Source organism: Lasioglossum baleicum, unplaced genomic scaffold (assembly GCF_051020765.1).
Source record: "Lasioglossum baleicum unplaced genomic scaffold, iyLasBale1 scaffold1080, whole genome shotgun sequence".
In the NCBI taxonomy this organism is placed as follows: domain Eukaryota; kingdom Metazoa; phylum Arthropoda; class Insecta; order Hymenoptera; family Halictidae; genus Lasioglossum; species Lasioglossum baleicum.
In genome coordinates, this window is record NW_027470139.1 from 9 (window position 1) to 15,538 (window position 15,530).

At 28.4% G+C, this 15,530-nt stretch overlaps 1 protein-coding gene across 1 annotated transcript in view; it reads right to left on the reverse strand.

The window, feature by feature from the left end:
- Positions 1–471: 471 nt before the first annotated feature.
- Positions 472–15,530, reverse strand: part of LOC143220487 (AMP deaminase 2-like) — a 34,057-nt gene continuing 18,998 nt past the window's right edge. Inside the window, 11 exon segments of the mRNA XM_076446126.1 lie at positions 472–642; positions 714–824; positions 947–1,241; positions 1,325–1,488; positions 1,558–1,684; positions 1,771–2,066; positions 2,196–2,386; positions 2,488–2,619; positions 2,622–2,843; positions 3,257–3,443; positions 4,929–5,070. Of these exon segments, the coding sequence (XP_076302241.1) occupies positions 472–642; positions 714–824; positions 947–1,241; positions 1,325–1,488; positions 1,558–1,684; positions 1,771–2,066; positions 2,196–2,386; positions 2,488–2,619; positions 2,622–2,843; positions 3,257–3,443; positions 4,929–5,070 (2,038 nt within the window).

Genomic DNA, 15,530 nt, shown 5'->3' on the forward strand with positions numbered 1-15,530 from the left:
TAAATTGGTCAATGTATATAAAAAATTTGAGATTAATTTCTCTCTGTTTGATATTAAAATTCTGAAACCTGAGTGAAAACGTTTTCTTATAACATAGTGTTTACATTTACTCTTAAGAATAATCTCGTTTTTATAACTAAGACAACTTAATATAGAAAACGCAAAAATTTTAAATTATTAGATGTAAATCATGCAACTATCATTGAAATATATAAACAATCAAATAACATCTAAATGAGACAGTTTATAGATCGTTCTTTTTCGATTAATATAACTAATAAAAGATATATTTTACAAAGGAGTTAGTGAAAGTTGATAATAATTATTAGCATAAATCACATAATTATATACGGTACAAGAATTATCTTATAAATAGTTTTCATCGCAGTTTTGTCAAATTTTATATATGCTATTTATAGTTATAGAATAATTATTGTATTATTTAAGGATTTTTTGTATTTTTATTAAGGATTAAAATGAACCGGCTTGGGGGTTTTCAACGACATTGAAAATATTCGATAATTCGTCAACTAACGTCTCATATCGATAGGCCACTCGAATATCCGGCACATTTGTTCGTGTAATATCATTACCGGCTACACCCTCTTTAGTATAGTTTGGCCCGAGCCAGTATTGTTTACTCTATAAAATAAAAAAAAATTGTTTATACAATAATAATTTATTTACCTCATGTGTATCCGTAGAATGCATACCTTATGTGGAAAGCCACTCATAAGTACTGAATTACGTGCTAATTCACACATATCGCATGAACTAAGTTTCCATACTTGTGCAGCAATACTATATTCTTCCATCAAAGGTTCCTGTAAAGACATATTGTAAATAAATATTATAAATATGTATTATAGATTTATGTGTGACAAATACGTAGTTATAAATATTATACACTTTTAAAGAACAAGGTACACCTTAATATGATACTAACCTTAGTAAAATGAAATTGAAGAGGATCATCTGTAGAAAGACTTATACATAATCCTCTTGCTAAATATTCAGGTAATGGATTACGATGATAATTTAAAAAGAGAGAATTGTTACTAAGTGGTGACATTGCAATTCCAATCTGTGCCAAATAGTACAAATATTGTAGAACTGGTACTTTACGAAGTAAAAGACCATGAGAGATACTTTCTGCCATCATATAACCACATACGAGGTGTTGGATGGGACCAGCTTCACCACAATGTGGTCTAAGAACAAAAGTGTTTAACTTTTGTTCTCTAAAAACCAAAAAAAAATCTATATGAAATATTTGTCTAAATAAATATACAATATTAATTATGCATTGTAAAAATATATTTACGCTCTAAAATGATTTAAAACTGTCATATTAGCATAGGTGTAATATTGGTAATATGCATAAGGAGGATTTTCAACATCGTCCCATTTTTCAGGAGTAGAAACATCTTTGTCAAATAAAGGATTTTCAGGTTTACTTTCGTCATCAACTGAATCAAATCCTATTACCTGTAATAATAATATTGGTAATAATAATGTTTTTAAAACCATTAAAAGTTATTTGTTAAGTCTACTTACATATTGAAGGAATCTATGTAACTCTGGATGAGAATTGGGATCATTTGTTACCTCAAAAAGAGGAAGAAAGATATTGTTCAATATCTCTTGGAAATTTGTCATCAATTTATTCAGTTTAAAAATGTCACTACACAGAAATCATAAATGTTATAATAAGTTTATTTTAAATGATACATTAATTACAACAAATAGATACATGCTAAACCAACTTACTAAAGTCGAGGAATTTGAATAAGCCAGCGCACATTATCAGAATATACATTGCTCTGAATTGCCCATTTTGCTAATTTGTCCCATTCTTCTGGATTTTTACCGTAAATTGAAAGACGTAGTTCTGCATTTTGATATTTGGATTCTTCAAGATCACTGGCAACTTCTTTAATTATACTTGCAAAAAATTTACCATTTGAATAATTGTCTGTTTTTAGAAATACTTCACGGAGACGACTTTCACCAATTGGATTGTACTTGGCATTAAATTTATCGAACCTATGAAATGTATTTCTATCCTAAAAGAAAAGAAAAAAAAAGATAAAAAAAAGAAAAAAAAACACAGGAAAAAAGGAAAACAATGTTAGAAGTAGATTTTTATTTTGAAATTTACTTTTTCATATATGAGAGATTAATGCAAAACTTACCGCATGAACATCCAACATATCAACACTGAGATCATAAGTCGTAAGATTCATTGATTGAAATACTTCCCAAAGAGACATTGTTCCTATATTTCCAGAACACGTTACAATTTCATCTGCATGATTCTTTAAGGTCTTCTTAATGAACCTAAGTAGATGTTTTTGATTCATGCAAGATGCAGCATGAATGTGGGGTATCAACCTGAAATTAATAAGACACTTGTTTCTTTTAAATATTTAAAATGTACATGGTATAGACTTATAACATAATTTCTATCACTTATATCTTTTCCATAACTGACCTTTCGGATGTTATAGAAATCCCTATGAGGAACTGCCTTTTGACTGGCAAGCTCCCTAAGCTCGTTCAATAACACATGTAGTTGGAATTTCGATGAAAGATAACTCAGTCTTCTATAGCAAAAGACTTTAATGGACCATCAACAATCATTGCACAAAGGAGGTTCATATCTCTGACAAAAGTTGCTAAATCAGGATACAAGTAAGGAATTGGCTTTTCATTAGCTAAATCTTTCTCGTTAGCATATAGATTGAAGACACCATTAACAGGGGCAATTTTGTAATTTCTTGCTGGAGGAAATTCACATTCCCATGGATCTCCTCGTGATGCAGGTGCGTGCACGGGATGATCTAATATTAACATTATTTATAATGAACAAGTATTAAAACATCATTCTTGTTAAGGCACCGTAATTATTTGTAATAATATTTGATCTTTCAGTATGTAAACGTTTTTATGTATGTGTATATGGAAAGAGAAGCAACTCTGAGTATAAAATGAGGCAACAATACAATTAAAGGAAAGTTTTAAGCAAAGGATAATAACGGAGAAGGACCTTTCAAAGGCGCATCTTTGATCAGTGCATCGACGTCTGCATCGGATCGAACATCCATAATTTCACTTTCAACTTCTAACTGCATTTTTTACCTTAAGAAACAACACATTAAACTGACTTTACGTCATAAACATTCACAAATAGGGATCGATAAAAAAAGATTATATGCCAAAAAATGATATTATTTCAGGAGTTTGTAATAAATACCTGCGATATCTTTACGATCATCGTGTTGAACTTCGTCATCACTGTATAATGGTTTTTTACCGATACTACGCAGGAATCGCGATGTTATAGAAGGAAAACTCTGTTTAGAATTATTCATATACTTTTTACGTATTGCCAGTGCTTGAACCAACATTTGAGATGCCTGTTTCAAATCCTCCAAGGGTACCTAGAAATATCAGTAGTATAAATATCAGTAGTAAAAATATTGCTAATATCTCTAGTAATATTAAAATTTTTACAACTTTTCACACAAATAAACAATACAAATAGACAACTTAAAAGAAACTATTTACATTATTCCCTGAAATAATTTTTAATGAAAACAGCTTTATAACGAAACGAGATGATCTTTATTTAATATCGAGTCGTAATTAGCGCGAAAAATGCTTAACATATATCTTATTAGAGCTTTCGTAATTCATGTTAATTAAAGTTATTGTATGTTAACTTATTACTAAATTATTAATGAATCTCAGTTAGAGGAAGAATATTCTACTTGTGAACGTCATATCACTTATTGTGATTATTGATAATTATTGCTTTTTCATAACATCAAAAATGCAGTGGTAATAAATATAATTAAAGAGATCAAATTATATTGTTCATCCTCGTACAATGGTAAATTGTACAATAAATACATGGTAAAATTTATATGTTATGACATGATAAATATAACATATGTATAATGATACATTTTGTTAGACTATTATATGCATTGTTATATTCTTTATCTTTTTTTTATTTCTTTATTTAGATCAGATGAACTACAAGGTTATTAGCAATAGCCTGTAAAACATATTGGTTCTATATGCGATTAACCTTTCATTATTTCTACAGGATGTTATGAAACAGCAAAGATTCATAAAATTAATCTTATGTTTATGAAAAATAAAACATAAAATTGCGTTTTCGCTTTTATAACAGATGTTTATTGCACCGTTTTTCTGACCTTGATGGCATAATACTGACAAAATTTTTTAAATAATCCTATCATGTAGTTTTCGTTGATATTTACACTTTTCAGTAATTTTAATTTTTTTGGTTTTTCTATGAATTTTAACGAATCTCAGATATATTCTCATAGAGATTATGTTCCAGGTAACAGTTAATTTTTTTTGTTTTTTTTTCATTAGTATATAAAAGTATATAAATTAAGTCGTCACATATTGTATAATATAATTGTTTGAAGATTCGAAAGCTTCTTAGAAAATGATGAGGGTCAACGGTTGGTAATGGACAAGGAAAATGATTAGTAATAGGGGTTTCCTACGTAAGGTAGCACTAATGAGGCTTCTTCTCACAGAAATCTCAAAAAAAGTCCAATCCCCCTACGTAACAGATTTTACAGACAAGCTTAATCGATTTGTTCTATTCATTGCAAAACGTACAAAAATACTCTTACAGAATAGCCTTACAATTCTGCATAATCTAGTAAAATTATGTTAGTCTGATATTAAAATTAATGTCTATGTCTAAATGTTGATTACGAACAACTAATAACCGATTTCGATAACTAATAATTTCTACACTTGAAGCTTGATCATTCTAATTCCGAACAAAGTGTTCGAAATCTTATATCCATGAATATTACAGAGATTACCAATACCCATTACATTTTAAGATCAACGCTACAGTCTAATTTTACACATACCCCGGAAGTATCTTCGCCGGATATGGAGACCCTCTGGAAGTGCGGCACAAAGTCATTTTCTTCAAGTTCAATATCAGTCGGCATAGCAGTGCCGAGTGATACTTCATAATGGCTACGACGTTCTTCCACATCCTGGGCAGCTCTGAAAGAATACTCTAAACATGATTTTTTACTCACGGAAACATAGAAATATCTAAATAGCAATAAAAGAAGTATGTTTATATAAAGTACATACTAGTGCAGCTAATATGTAAATAGGATGTAGAATAAAAAGTACATAAAAAAATTTATACGAAATCCAATTTATTTACATGATTAAGAATTAAAGAACACTACAATTATCGACATGTTCAAATAAAAAGTTAATTATATTGTGAAAAATTGTCGAAGCTCTGCATGTTCGATAAATTCGTTAAAACGCACTTTTTTTATAACATAACGATTCTAATAAATATTACAAAAATTGCTAAATATCATATACTTTATCGATGGTTAATCGTAGTACATTTTATTCGAACCATGGCACGTGTAATTTTGATAATAATTGTTGAACAAAATATTGCTCGATTTTGACTACGCAAAAGTCAAATCCACTGGTAAAGTGGAATATTATTTTTCGAAATATAAATTTCGACTATTATTTCTCTTAATCTATCAGAGTTCGTAGAAAGTACGTATTTGTGGGAAGATAAATGCCACTATTATAATTATGGATACATATTTTTACGATTACCGTTTTATTTAATATCAAAATCAATATGTATATGATGTAATGTACGCATGATATAACGTAAAAAAGATATTTACTTTGATAGTATTATAATAATAATACTTAAACTTATAAAGTAACATCATAGTAACGAGGTAAATTTTAAGCAAAATGTATTAATAAATATTTTCACCGTCAAATCAAAAAGAGGTAATACGCTGTACTCAAATGATTTTTTAATAAACACACCTATGCATACATGCTATTGCGTAAAAAAGTAGAAAAAAGAAAAAGAAAAAGAAGAAAAAGAAAAGCGAAAAGCATAGTACGAGCAACTTTAATATATAGCTTAGTTTACAAATAAAAAGGACAACTTTTTAAACACATTACTATCAAATAAAACGTAAGATAATATAATTATATCATATTATTAGTTATTTAAGATTAATTTTGGTGTACTTAGTTATATGTAAAAATGCAACGACTTATCTTTTACAATTAATAACCATTTAGAAAAACTTTCAACACAATCAATAGGTTTATTGCATCGTAAATTTCTGCATCGCATTTTTATCGTTATTATCATCATCCTTTCTAACATCATAATCATTGCTATCATCATTATTTTCCTCGACATCATCATCACCACTACCACCACCATTATTATCATCATCACCATCATCATCATCGTCATCGTCGTCGTTGTCATCGTCATCGTCATCGTCATCGTCATCATCATCATCATCATCATCATCATCATCATTATCATCATCAATCACCACCACCATCACCATCATCATCATCATCCTCGTCGTCGTTGTTGTCGTTATTATCGTCGTCGTCGCCGTCCTCATCGTCCTCATCATCATCATCATCATCATCATCATCATCATCATTATCATCATCATCATCATCATCACGACCTTCACCATCATCATCATCACAATACTATATATTATCATACTTAATTGTGAATCTTACAATTTATATTTTTATCTTTTATTTTTAAGCATTCTTAATATTTCTCTACTTAATAATTTTTTATCTTATCTATACATAAATTTATCGATAAAATGGCTAGCATATACAAGGTGTGTCGTTTAGTGATAGAATTTAAAATACTTCCTCTTCGCTTTTAATGATACGAGAATATATTTAAGGTAGAAAATATTTATTACAAAAGAGTAAATATCACAATAAAAGAAATGTATTTTTTGAGATTTCGAGATTATCAATGATTAAACGTTTATTAGTATAATATGGTATAGTCAACAAACGAGTACATTATTGAATTATGGATGATTTTCCGAATTCTTCTCGAAGTAACCAATCAAAATATAAAATTTTGAAACTTTTCAAGTTCACAAAACACGAAATGCCAATTTAATTCGTAAGTAATAGAATATTTTCTTTAAAAACTGAAATCTGAACAAAAACCTTTGCATAAACTTTTATTATCCATTGTTAAATAAAATACAAATAAAATCTTAATAATATAGAAAAGTATTTAATTTAAATTCTCGTTCAAAAACACTAACATTTCAGTACTATCTCTTTTCTATATTGATTTTAGAAGAGTGGATTTCTTAAAAAAGCCATTCAAATACAGTTGACGAATATGCGATAAAATATCTTTTCTTTTTATATATTAATTTTATATTTTTTCTAGGTTTAACATATGCCCATTAAAAAAAAAATTCCAATACTTAAAATGTGAAAATTACTGCAAACATTCCGGTTGCAAAGCATACACATACATATTTAAGTATATAATCTCTCATGCCTATGCACTTTTAATACGAATTATACCTTAGAATTTCGTTCAAAGATCTATATGGTCGAATTTAAATTATTACTTTTTATTACAATGTTTGTAATATTACAATGACCTTAATATCTCTTTAAAGAACATTATCCACGGAAAAAAATTTTTCTTTGTTGCAATATTTCACGGCAGTTATTTTCTTCCTTAGATATTTTCTTATATCAATAAAATTAACGAAGAAGTTTTATGTTCTAACGTTAAACAACTTATTCTGTTGTATTTCTTATTGTATTCCTTAATTTATAAATCTGTGAAAGCTGAAATGAATAAAAAAGGACAATATATCTATATGTAAAAATACATACATACATAGTAATTACACGTAGCAAAGAAATAAAAATGAACTACCGTACAGTATTAGCTTTCTTCAAATACTTCGGGTTAATTATATAGGATAAAATCGCGTCTAAGTAACAATTGCGTTGTATAACTTAATGAACTTAACTAACATAGTAATAAACCATTAGCACATTTTTAACGAAACAAATTAACATTTCATGCTTCAGCAACTTTGTTATCGATTGGCCTACGTTATTTAAATAATTCTGAATCTTCGTTTATACGCATGAAACAAAATTCTATACTTCGCCCCTTTGCAATGGAACACTATAACGATTAGATATTAATTACTGTTAAACTTAACTGGAACTGAAGAAAAAAAAGGAAGAAAAGAAAGAAGGAAAGAAACAGCATGATTAATCTAATGAGAAAAAAGAAAAAGAAAATGATTAAACACTCGCTAAGATATTTAAATGTATTGAACCTAACAACAACGTTTCTGTTTATAGGGTATGAGCAATTATGATGAGGGCATTTTAATTTACCTCAAGAGAATCATCCTATTATCCCTGAGCCATCGTTTCGATTCGTTCGCACTAGCGAACATGTTATACGATCCTTCTCGTATTTTACGTCTGTTGCATGCACGCTGACAGCGTCCGAAAAATGAAATGCTTTATAAACAAATGTTCTTTTCTTCTTTTTTGCTTTTAATCCCTTTTTTTTTTATTTGCAATTCAAATTCAACACATAAATATTTTCAACGGTACGAGTTAGATATTACAGAAAATTATTCTTATATTTTGTTTGTTTTATTATTACGGTTTTGCTTCTTATTCATTTTGAGCTTATTGTCCTTTCTTGCTTCAATATTCGATCTTGATCGCATCGATAACACGTTTCGTCTCGCCAAACAAATAGTTTACTATTGTAATTGGATTATATTACTACAGTGCCGAAATATTTTCAACTCGAAATTACGAAATAATATTGAAAATAATTATTAGCTTTTATCTTTTCTTTTTACTGAACAAATAGTGAGTAAAGCTCAATAAAAAATATCATTTATTAGCACTTATCGCAATAAGTATTTAATTTTAATATCAACAGTTCTTAAATTACTTTCTGTATTAAAAACTAAAAAATAAATATGAGTACATTTACGATATTTATACATTGTTATAAATCTGCAATAGAATAAATTTTTGTGAATATGACGTATGTATATTTTAATTAATAAGTACTTCAATCAAAATGTTATGTTTCTATGTGTAAAGTAGATTTGTAATACCGAATTAAGTGGGAGTAGAATAGAGTAGCAATTGCATTTGTCATTGTATTTCTCCATATGCTGCTACTTCTTACGTGTCAAGAACATCGTGAATAAAAATGTATTAACCGTCAACAGAACAGAGGAACAACATTTCCGTAACGACATAAATTTTCTATTATCATACTCCAAGCACTTGTAAACTTCAATAATATTAAATTTACGTTAAACTTTTTTACGGAAGCAAATATTCACAGGGACATATTCACAGGGCAAATATTCATAGTGTGCAAATTTATTAAGGAACGTTGCGAACTATTGCATCAAATGAAACGTGTCGTTCACAAGAATTCGTTCGAAAGTTCATCGGTTCTCGGGATCGGAAGAAGCAAGAGTGAAAGAAAATATGAATATTTGACCATCGAGGAACATCGAGTTAGTCGGTTCTGTTCCATTTCCTTTCACATTCATCGATACATTTCCAACGCGTAATTCGGTGTCATGGCACAATGAACGCACAAAGTTCGCGAAAGTGAAATTTCAGGCAATCGATACGTTAACTCACATAGCCTAGCCTCGGAAATGCTCTTGACGAGGTCATGAAAGGCTATCGTAAAGCCGACCCAGGGGATCATGCGGTCGTCCAATACGAGTGTGATATTTCTTGGTGATGGACCGGAAACGACCTACGTTGCACCCAGTGCATACCGGCACACACGTTCTACCGCCTCTATGTTTGCACGACTACTGAACGAACGACTGACCGACCGTTAGGCTTATTCACGAAACCCTTTTTCCAACCACCGCCGCGCCGCCACCGCGCCACCGTCGAATTACTTAGCGCTGCGCAACCACACCGTTCTATGTATTATGTATAACTGCAGTATACATATATAATCTATTTTTGCAGCGTAACCTGTCGCTGTTTTCCGTGATATTATCTACGTTTTAACTATCCCTTCAATCTAAACACGTATACACATTATATGTTTTAAAATCTAGGTTATTAAGAACTGCGTATTTGCGATAAGGAAAACATAATAGGCAATCACTTTAAATAAGGAACAGTTATACTACTTAAATATGGCGTAGATAGGCGAATAACAAATGTTGTTTTCGTGGGTCATATTCAAGACAACTGCATTGAATAAATATACGTATTTTTATAATCATTGGTAGGATTTCAAAATGAATTTCAATTTTCCGGACTTCTTCAAAGAGTATTCGTCTTTTAATTGTGATAATAAGCTGTAATCAGATGTATCAGATATATTATATAATAATGTGATTGAAGAACGATCTCATATCGATTAACAATTTTAAAGAACTTTTATATTTTTATAAGACCCAGTATTTGTAGATTGTTCACAACGGATTAAACTCGATACCAAATTTTAATGGATTAGAAGAATGTTACACGTTCCATTAGCACAAGCTAAAGCAAATTCTGTTTTTTCCAACAATCTTTTTCTTGCACTATAATTATAGTAGATAGATAAACATATTTGAAAAAGTACCACTTTTACTATAAATGTATTTGTGTTACATTGTGTTAATATAATATATAAAAACCAATTACTATAAATGCTTATTAAAATTATCCTTAAAGAACATGGTATGGTAAATTAAGATTTTAATTATATTTGGAAATCTTGGAACAACAAAATTTTCAAAATACCTTAATACCTTAATACCTAAATACGTTATATATAATTTTAAGTTTAAAATCATTATTTTCTATATGACATAAGGCTCTAAATAAAAAGTATTATGTTCAAGATTGACATGCTTTTGATCCATATAAATTTTTATAATTATTTCCAAATTATTAATAATAATTATTATGATATATGATGCTAGTTATTATCACATATATAATTATCATATTATTATATAAAACATATGAATGTCCCGATTTTACATATTTGCAAAATATTTATCAACGTATTTATTTTAAAAAAATTTCGTTGTTTCTATATACCAGGAGGATCAACATGTAATATTGCACAAGATTTTAATTATCTGTTTATGTAATTAATAAATTGCAATGGTGCAATATTGTAACGTAAATTTTTAATTCATAACATACAATTGTAAATATGCGAAATGTTTTTTTCCAGATATATTATAAAATATTTTTTGAAAATTAAAATAATATCTTAATTCCTTTTAAAAATTACTTTAATATTTAAAAATACAGCTTATACAAAATATTTTATTACGAGTGAATAAAAGTTCACTGGTATGATTTTGAAAAAATATAGTACTATATAAACATCTTTGATTCTCAATAATTAAGAAGATACAGTTAAAAATAGTTGTTAATTCTCGCCAATGTTATTATGTTCTGATGAACTTTTTTTCAGGCATATGATTCTCAATTACTACTAGTTTTAAACAGTTCTTTTTTGCTGATTTATTATATAACTTACTTTCTTATCCATTAACCTTTACGCAAAGTGTCAGTTATCGTTTATTACAATGGTAATTTCTAAACGAATTGAAAAAAATATTGATATGCTGCTGAAGCAATACAACAAAATTTAGAAATGATGATTATATCGTGAGATTTTGTATTCATTAAAAAAAACATTAACAAATTTATAACATTTTATTTACAACAAAGTTATAAGAATGCAATATGGAATATTAAAAATAAGTAAGGTCCTCCTTTGCATATCGTAAAGGAGAGTGAAAAATTGAAACCTAGAAAATATTGTGATCCACGTAATGATTTTTTTTTTAACCAAATTAATAGTATCAATTCGACAAAGTTTTCCATTACTTTCACTAAAATACTTAAAAAATAGATAAATAAAGATTATAATCTCGAATATTTGTATAAGTATAGAGTCAAGAGAAGAAAAGAACTTATACGTGTGTACGCATTATTTTCCTAAATTAATTAATATTGTAAATGTATTATATACGCGTGTGCACACTTTCTTTACAAATGAATTGGTATAGTATATAAAATAACAATAACAAATATATATCTAGATAATATAATATATTTGTTGAATTTTGTTAAATTTTGAACTATCTCGAAACATAAAAACAAATTTAATTATAACACTAATGGAAAGACAGTGCATTTCAACTAGTACCATTGTATTAAAAATTGAAGAGAGAAAATTCAGGAATATTTGTAGTCAGCAAAAAGTACTATTTTATCTTTTAACGAGTTTTTTTTTTTTTAGCGATCACATGTACAATACATTAAGAGAATTACGATATAGAGTAGAATTGTTTGTCGACATCTTTAGCGTTAAAAGTCTTAAAAAATAAAATATACGTTTTTGGAAAAATTCATATTTTTCTGAGGGTTATAAAGCCACTTTGTTTATAGATTCGTATTCAGAAGGGTAAGCTTTAGAAGAGTTACCAAATGGATATTACAGAGCTGAAAAAGAATTAAAATATTTCTTGGATAAGTGTCATTGATCACTATTTTATTACGTACGGAATAGAAGCTTTGTCTAGAATAATTGTGTCGGTGATGCTCAAATGTAATTTGTATAAAGCTTATTATCGATGAAAAATCAATAAAAAATCAACTTAGAGAAGATTCTTAAATTAATATTTCATTATTATTCAATGCTATGCTTTACGCTTTACATAAGTTGTGAAGTAACAGAATTATATAATGTGTAACAGAATTTTAATTCGAAATTATTTTATTTTCGAAATCGTAGTTTAATAAAGATAAAAAATTATATAGAACGTATTTTAATTTTTTACGACTGCTATGTTGAATTATTTATCTTAGATTAGTTTGCGCACGCAGCAAGTATAATGTATTGGTACCAAGTATAAAAATGATATTCATCAATTTTGAATCTGATAAATTTCTTGAATTATCATTAAAGGTTTCAATAGGCAAATAGAAATTGCGAACAATTGAGCATTTACGTTCAGAATTATCAGCACTTGCATGAAGAAGCATAATATGGAACTAACAACTGTAAAGTGACCAAGAATAGAATTGCGTTAGATACATGGTCCTTCGTAGATAATTTCAATTGTAGACAGTACTTGAAATGGAAACGAAACGAGCTGTACGTACTGCAGTAAAATTTATTGTTCTACTGCAACAAAAGGTACATTATCGTTGTAAGATACACTAAAATGAAAACATGACAAAGGTGCGATAAATTTGAACATTAATGAGAAGTTTTAAAGAAATACAAGTACAATTTTATAGGAAAAAAAGAGATTATATAATTATATAAATAAGATGTAATTGAAATAGATAAGTAACATTGTATTTCTAAAGTATTCTTATTCCTAGCAACAAACATAATCTATGTCAATGACGTGGAATGTATCTTATATATTTCTCTCTTAATATATTTATTCATTATGATCGAAGTGTCTAATAAATAGATGAAAAATGTGCTCGTGCGCACGCATAAATATATACAAAATAAAAGAAAGGAAAGGAGCGTTTACAAAGAAATTTGAAAGTATTTTATCAATTGCAATGGACTCACCAGGCAGCGCAGATAATCAAACACGCACGTTTATTTATCAATACTTTTAATATCTTCTCTTAAATACACTTTATGAAGTTATGTAATGTGTGATACTTCAAAAATATGTAATATGCATACTACGCACATCAGCTTTGGCTTCTCAGACTTCTCTAACAATCTTTATCGCATTCACGTTACATCTTCGTTAAATTTGACAATAAACAAAATGATTATATCGTTAATCATTTTATGATTCTTACAGGTCCTTAAATCCAAATTCAGTTTCATTTCAGACGAAAAGACACTACACGCTTAAAAAAAACAAATCGTTTTAATATAACATTTTTATATAAAAGGTTAAGAAGCTTTCAACACTGTCACGATATTTTAAACTGCTTAACAATAAATAGAAATATTTAAACTCATAAATTATCATTATAAATAGAAATACGTATTTTAAACAGAATAAAGTTTATTAATCAAATAACGTTTCATTTTTGCGGCTTTTAATGTTTTCTAAAATCATTTAGCAGAGATTTGAATTCGTAAGAGACGACGTGATTTATATTACTTCATATTACTTGTGACAAAAATTCAATAGGATTACTATAATTCCATATTATCGAAGATCATGAGGTAGTGTCAGAAAATTGTGCGATGCGAAAGTTCAATTGATTAACAGTCAAGGGTATATTATCATAAATGATTTAACTCGGTCAAATCACTCAGTGAAATTTTTATATCTGCGCGTAAGTATTTTTATAACAAAATAAGACAAGACAGATTATATAAGAGTATGTAGGTGTAGCGTTTTCTAATCACTCGTTAAAAAGTCCAAATTTAAATAGCCATAGAGTCAAAAGGTTATCGGTTTGATTACCACACACGATGCTCACAACACTTTGTAATATGTCGATATTAGGAAAATATATACTATGTTAATACCTTAGTGATAGTATTTTCACATTTAAGCTATTTTTTATGTAATTTAAGAATACGCAAACGTAGGTATTGCTCGAATATTCATCGTATCATCTCCAAAAAAAATGGAACGATGAGATCATAAGATAGTTTAGCTAACTAAAATAATAATAATAATAATAATAATTAATAATAATTAAAAAATTATAACGAAACATAACAAATTCGCGAAATCGCCGTACAATCGGCAAGAAAAGACGAGTTTTTGGTTTTTCGTTATTTTCAAATATCTTATACATTTGACCTAGCAGGCCATTTTTCTTAGCAAATTTCGACTCGATGCTCAAAAATCTGTAAGAAGCTAGTAAGTTATCACTCGCGTAAAATCAACGCCAGTTTAACTATTTTTTATATCTGTGCGATTATTTTCTCCACTGTACATAAACTATATTTTAACTGTTTGCTCTGCTATACGCGAAAAAGGATATAGGGAAAAGGAATATTTTGTTACCGTCTAAAAAATTTCCTTATCTTAGGACCGGAAAAATTTTACACAAGTTCCTGGTAATTAAAAGTAGCACACATGTGCTAGCTCTTTTTTTGACCGGAACTGTATATTCGAATATACAGGAGTCCCTAAGTCCATTTTTTTATAAGAACTTAGTCTAGAGACGAAAGAAAGAAAAGTATTTTACCGTAAATTTGTGAATAAACTCTATTGGGTCGTTCGAAAAATCATTTCGTTTTCTTTTCTTTTTTCCTATGCGACTGAAGTATGAAGCTGGCTGTGAAAAAAAAAATTAGCTCCTCTGTTGGGAAAAAACGAAATGACTTTCCGAATGAACTAATAATATAGAATTAGAAAATAAATATTATATACGTGAAATCCATTAAGACGCATTTTTTGTTACAGCGTTCGAAACACTAGATGGTTATCATATTTATCTGTTTGACGTAATTACATATTATACGACATGCGGCGTTTTTCCTTAGCTTAGATCCGTCCCGAAACATTTTCAAACCATATTTAACCCTTTACACTCGAGAGGCGACTTTCAGTCACCATTTAATCAAATTTTGAAGATCGATATTAATGAATATATTAAATTTAAAATAATATAAT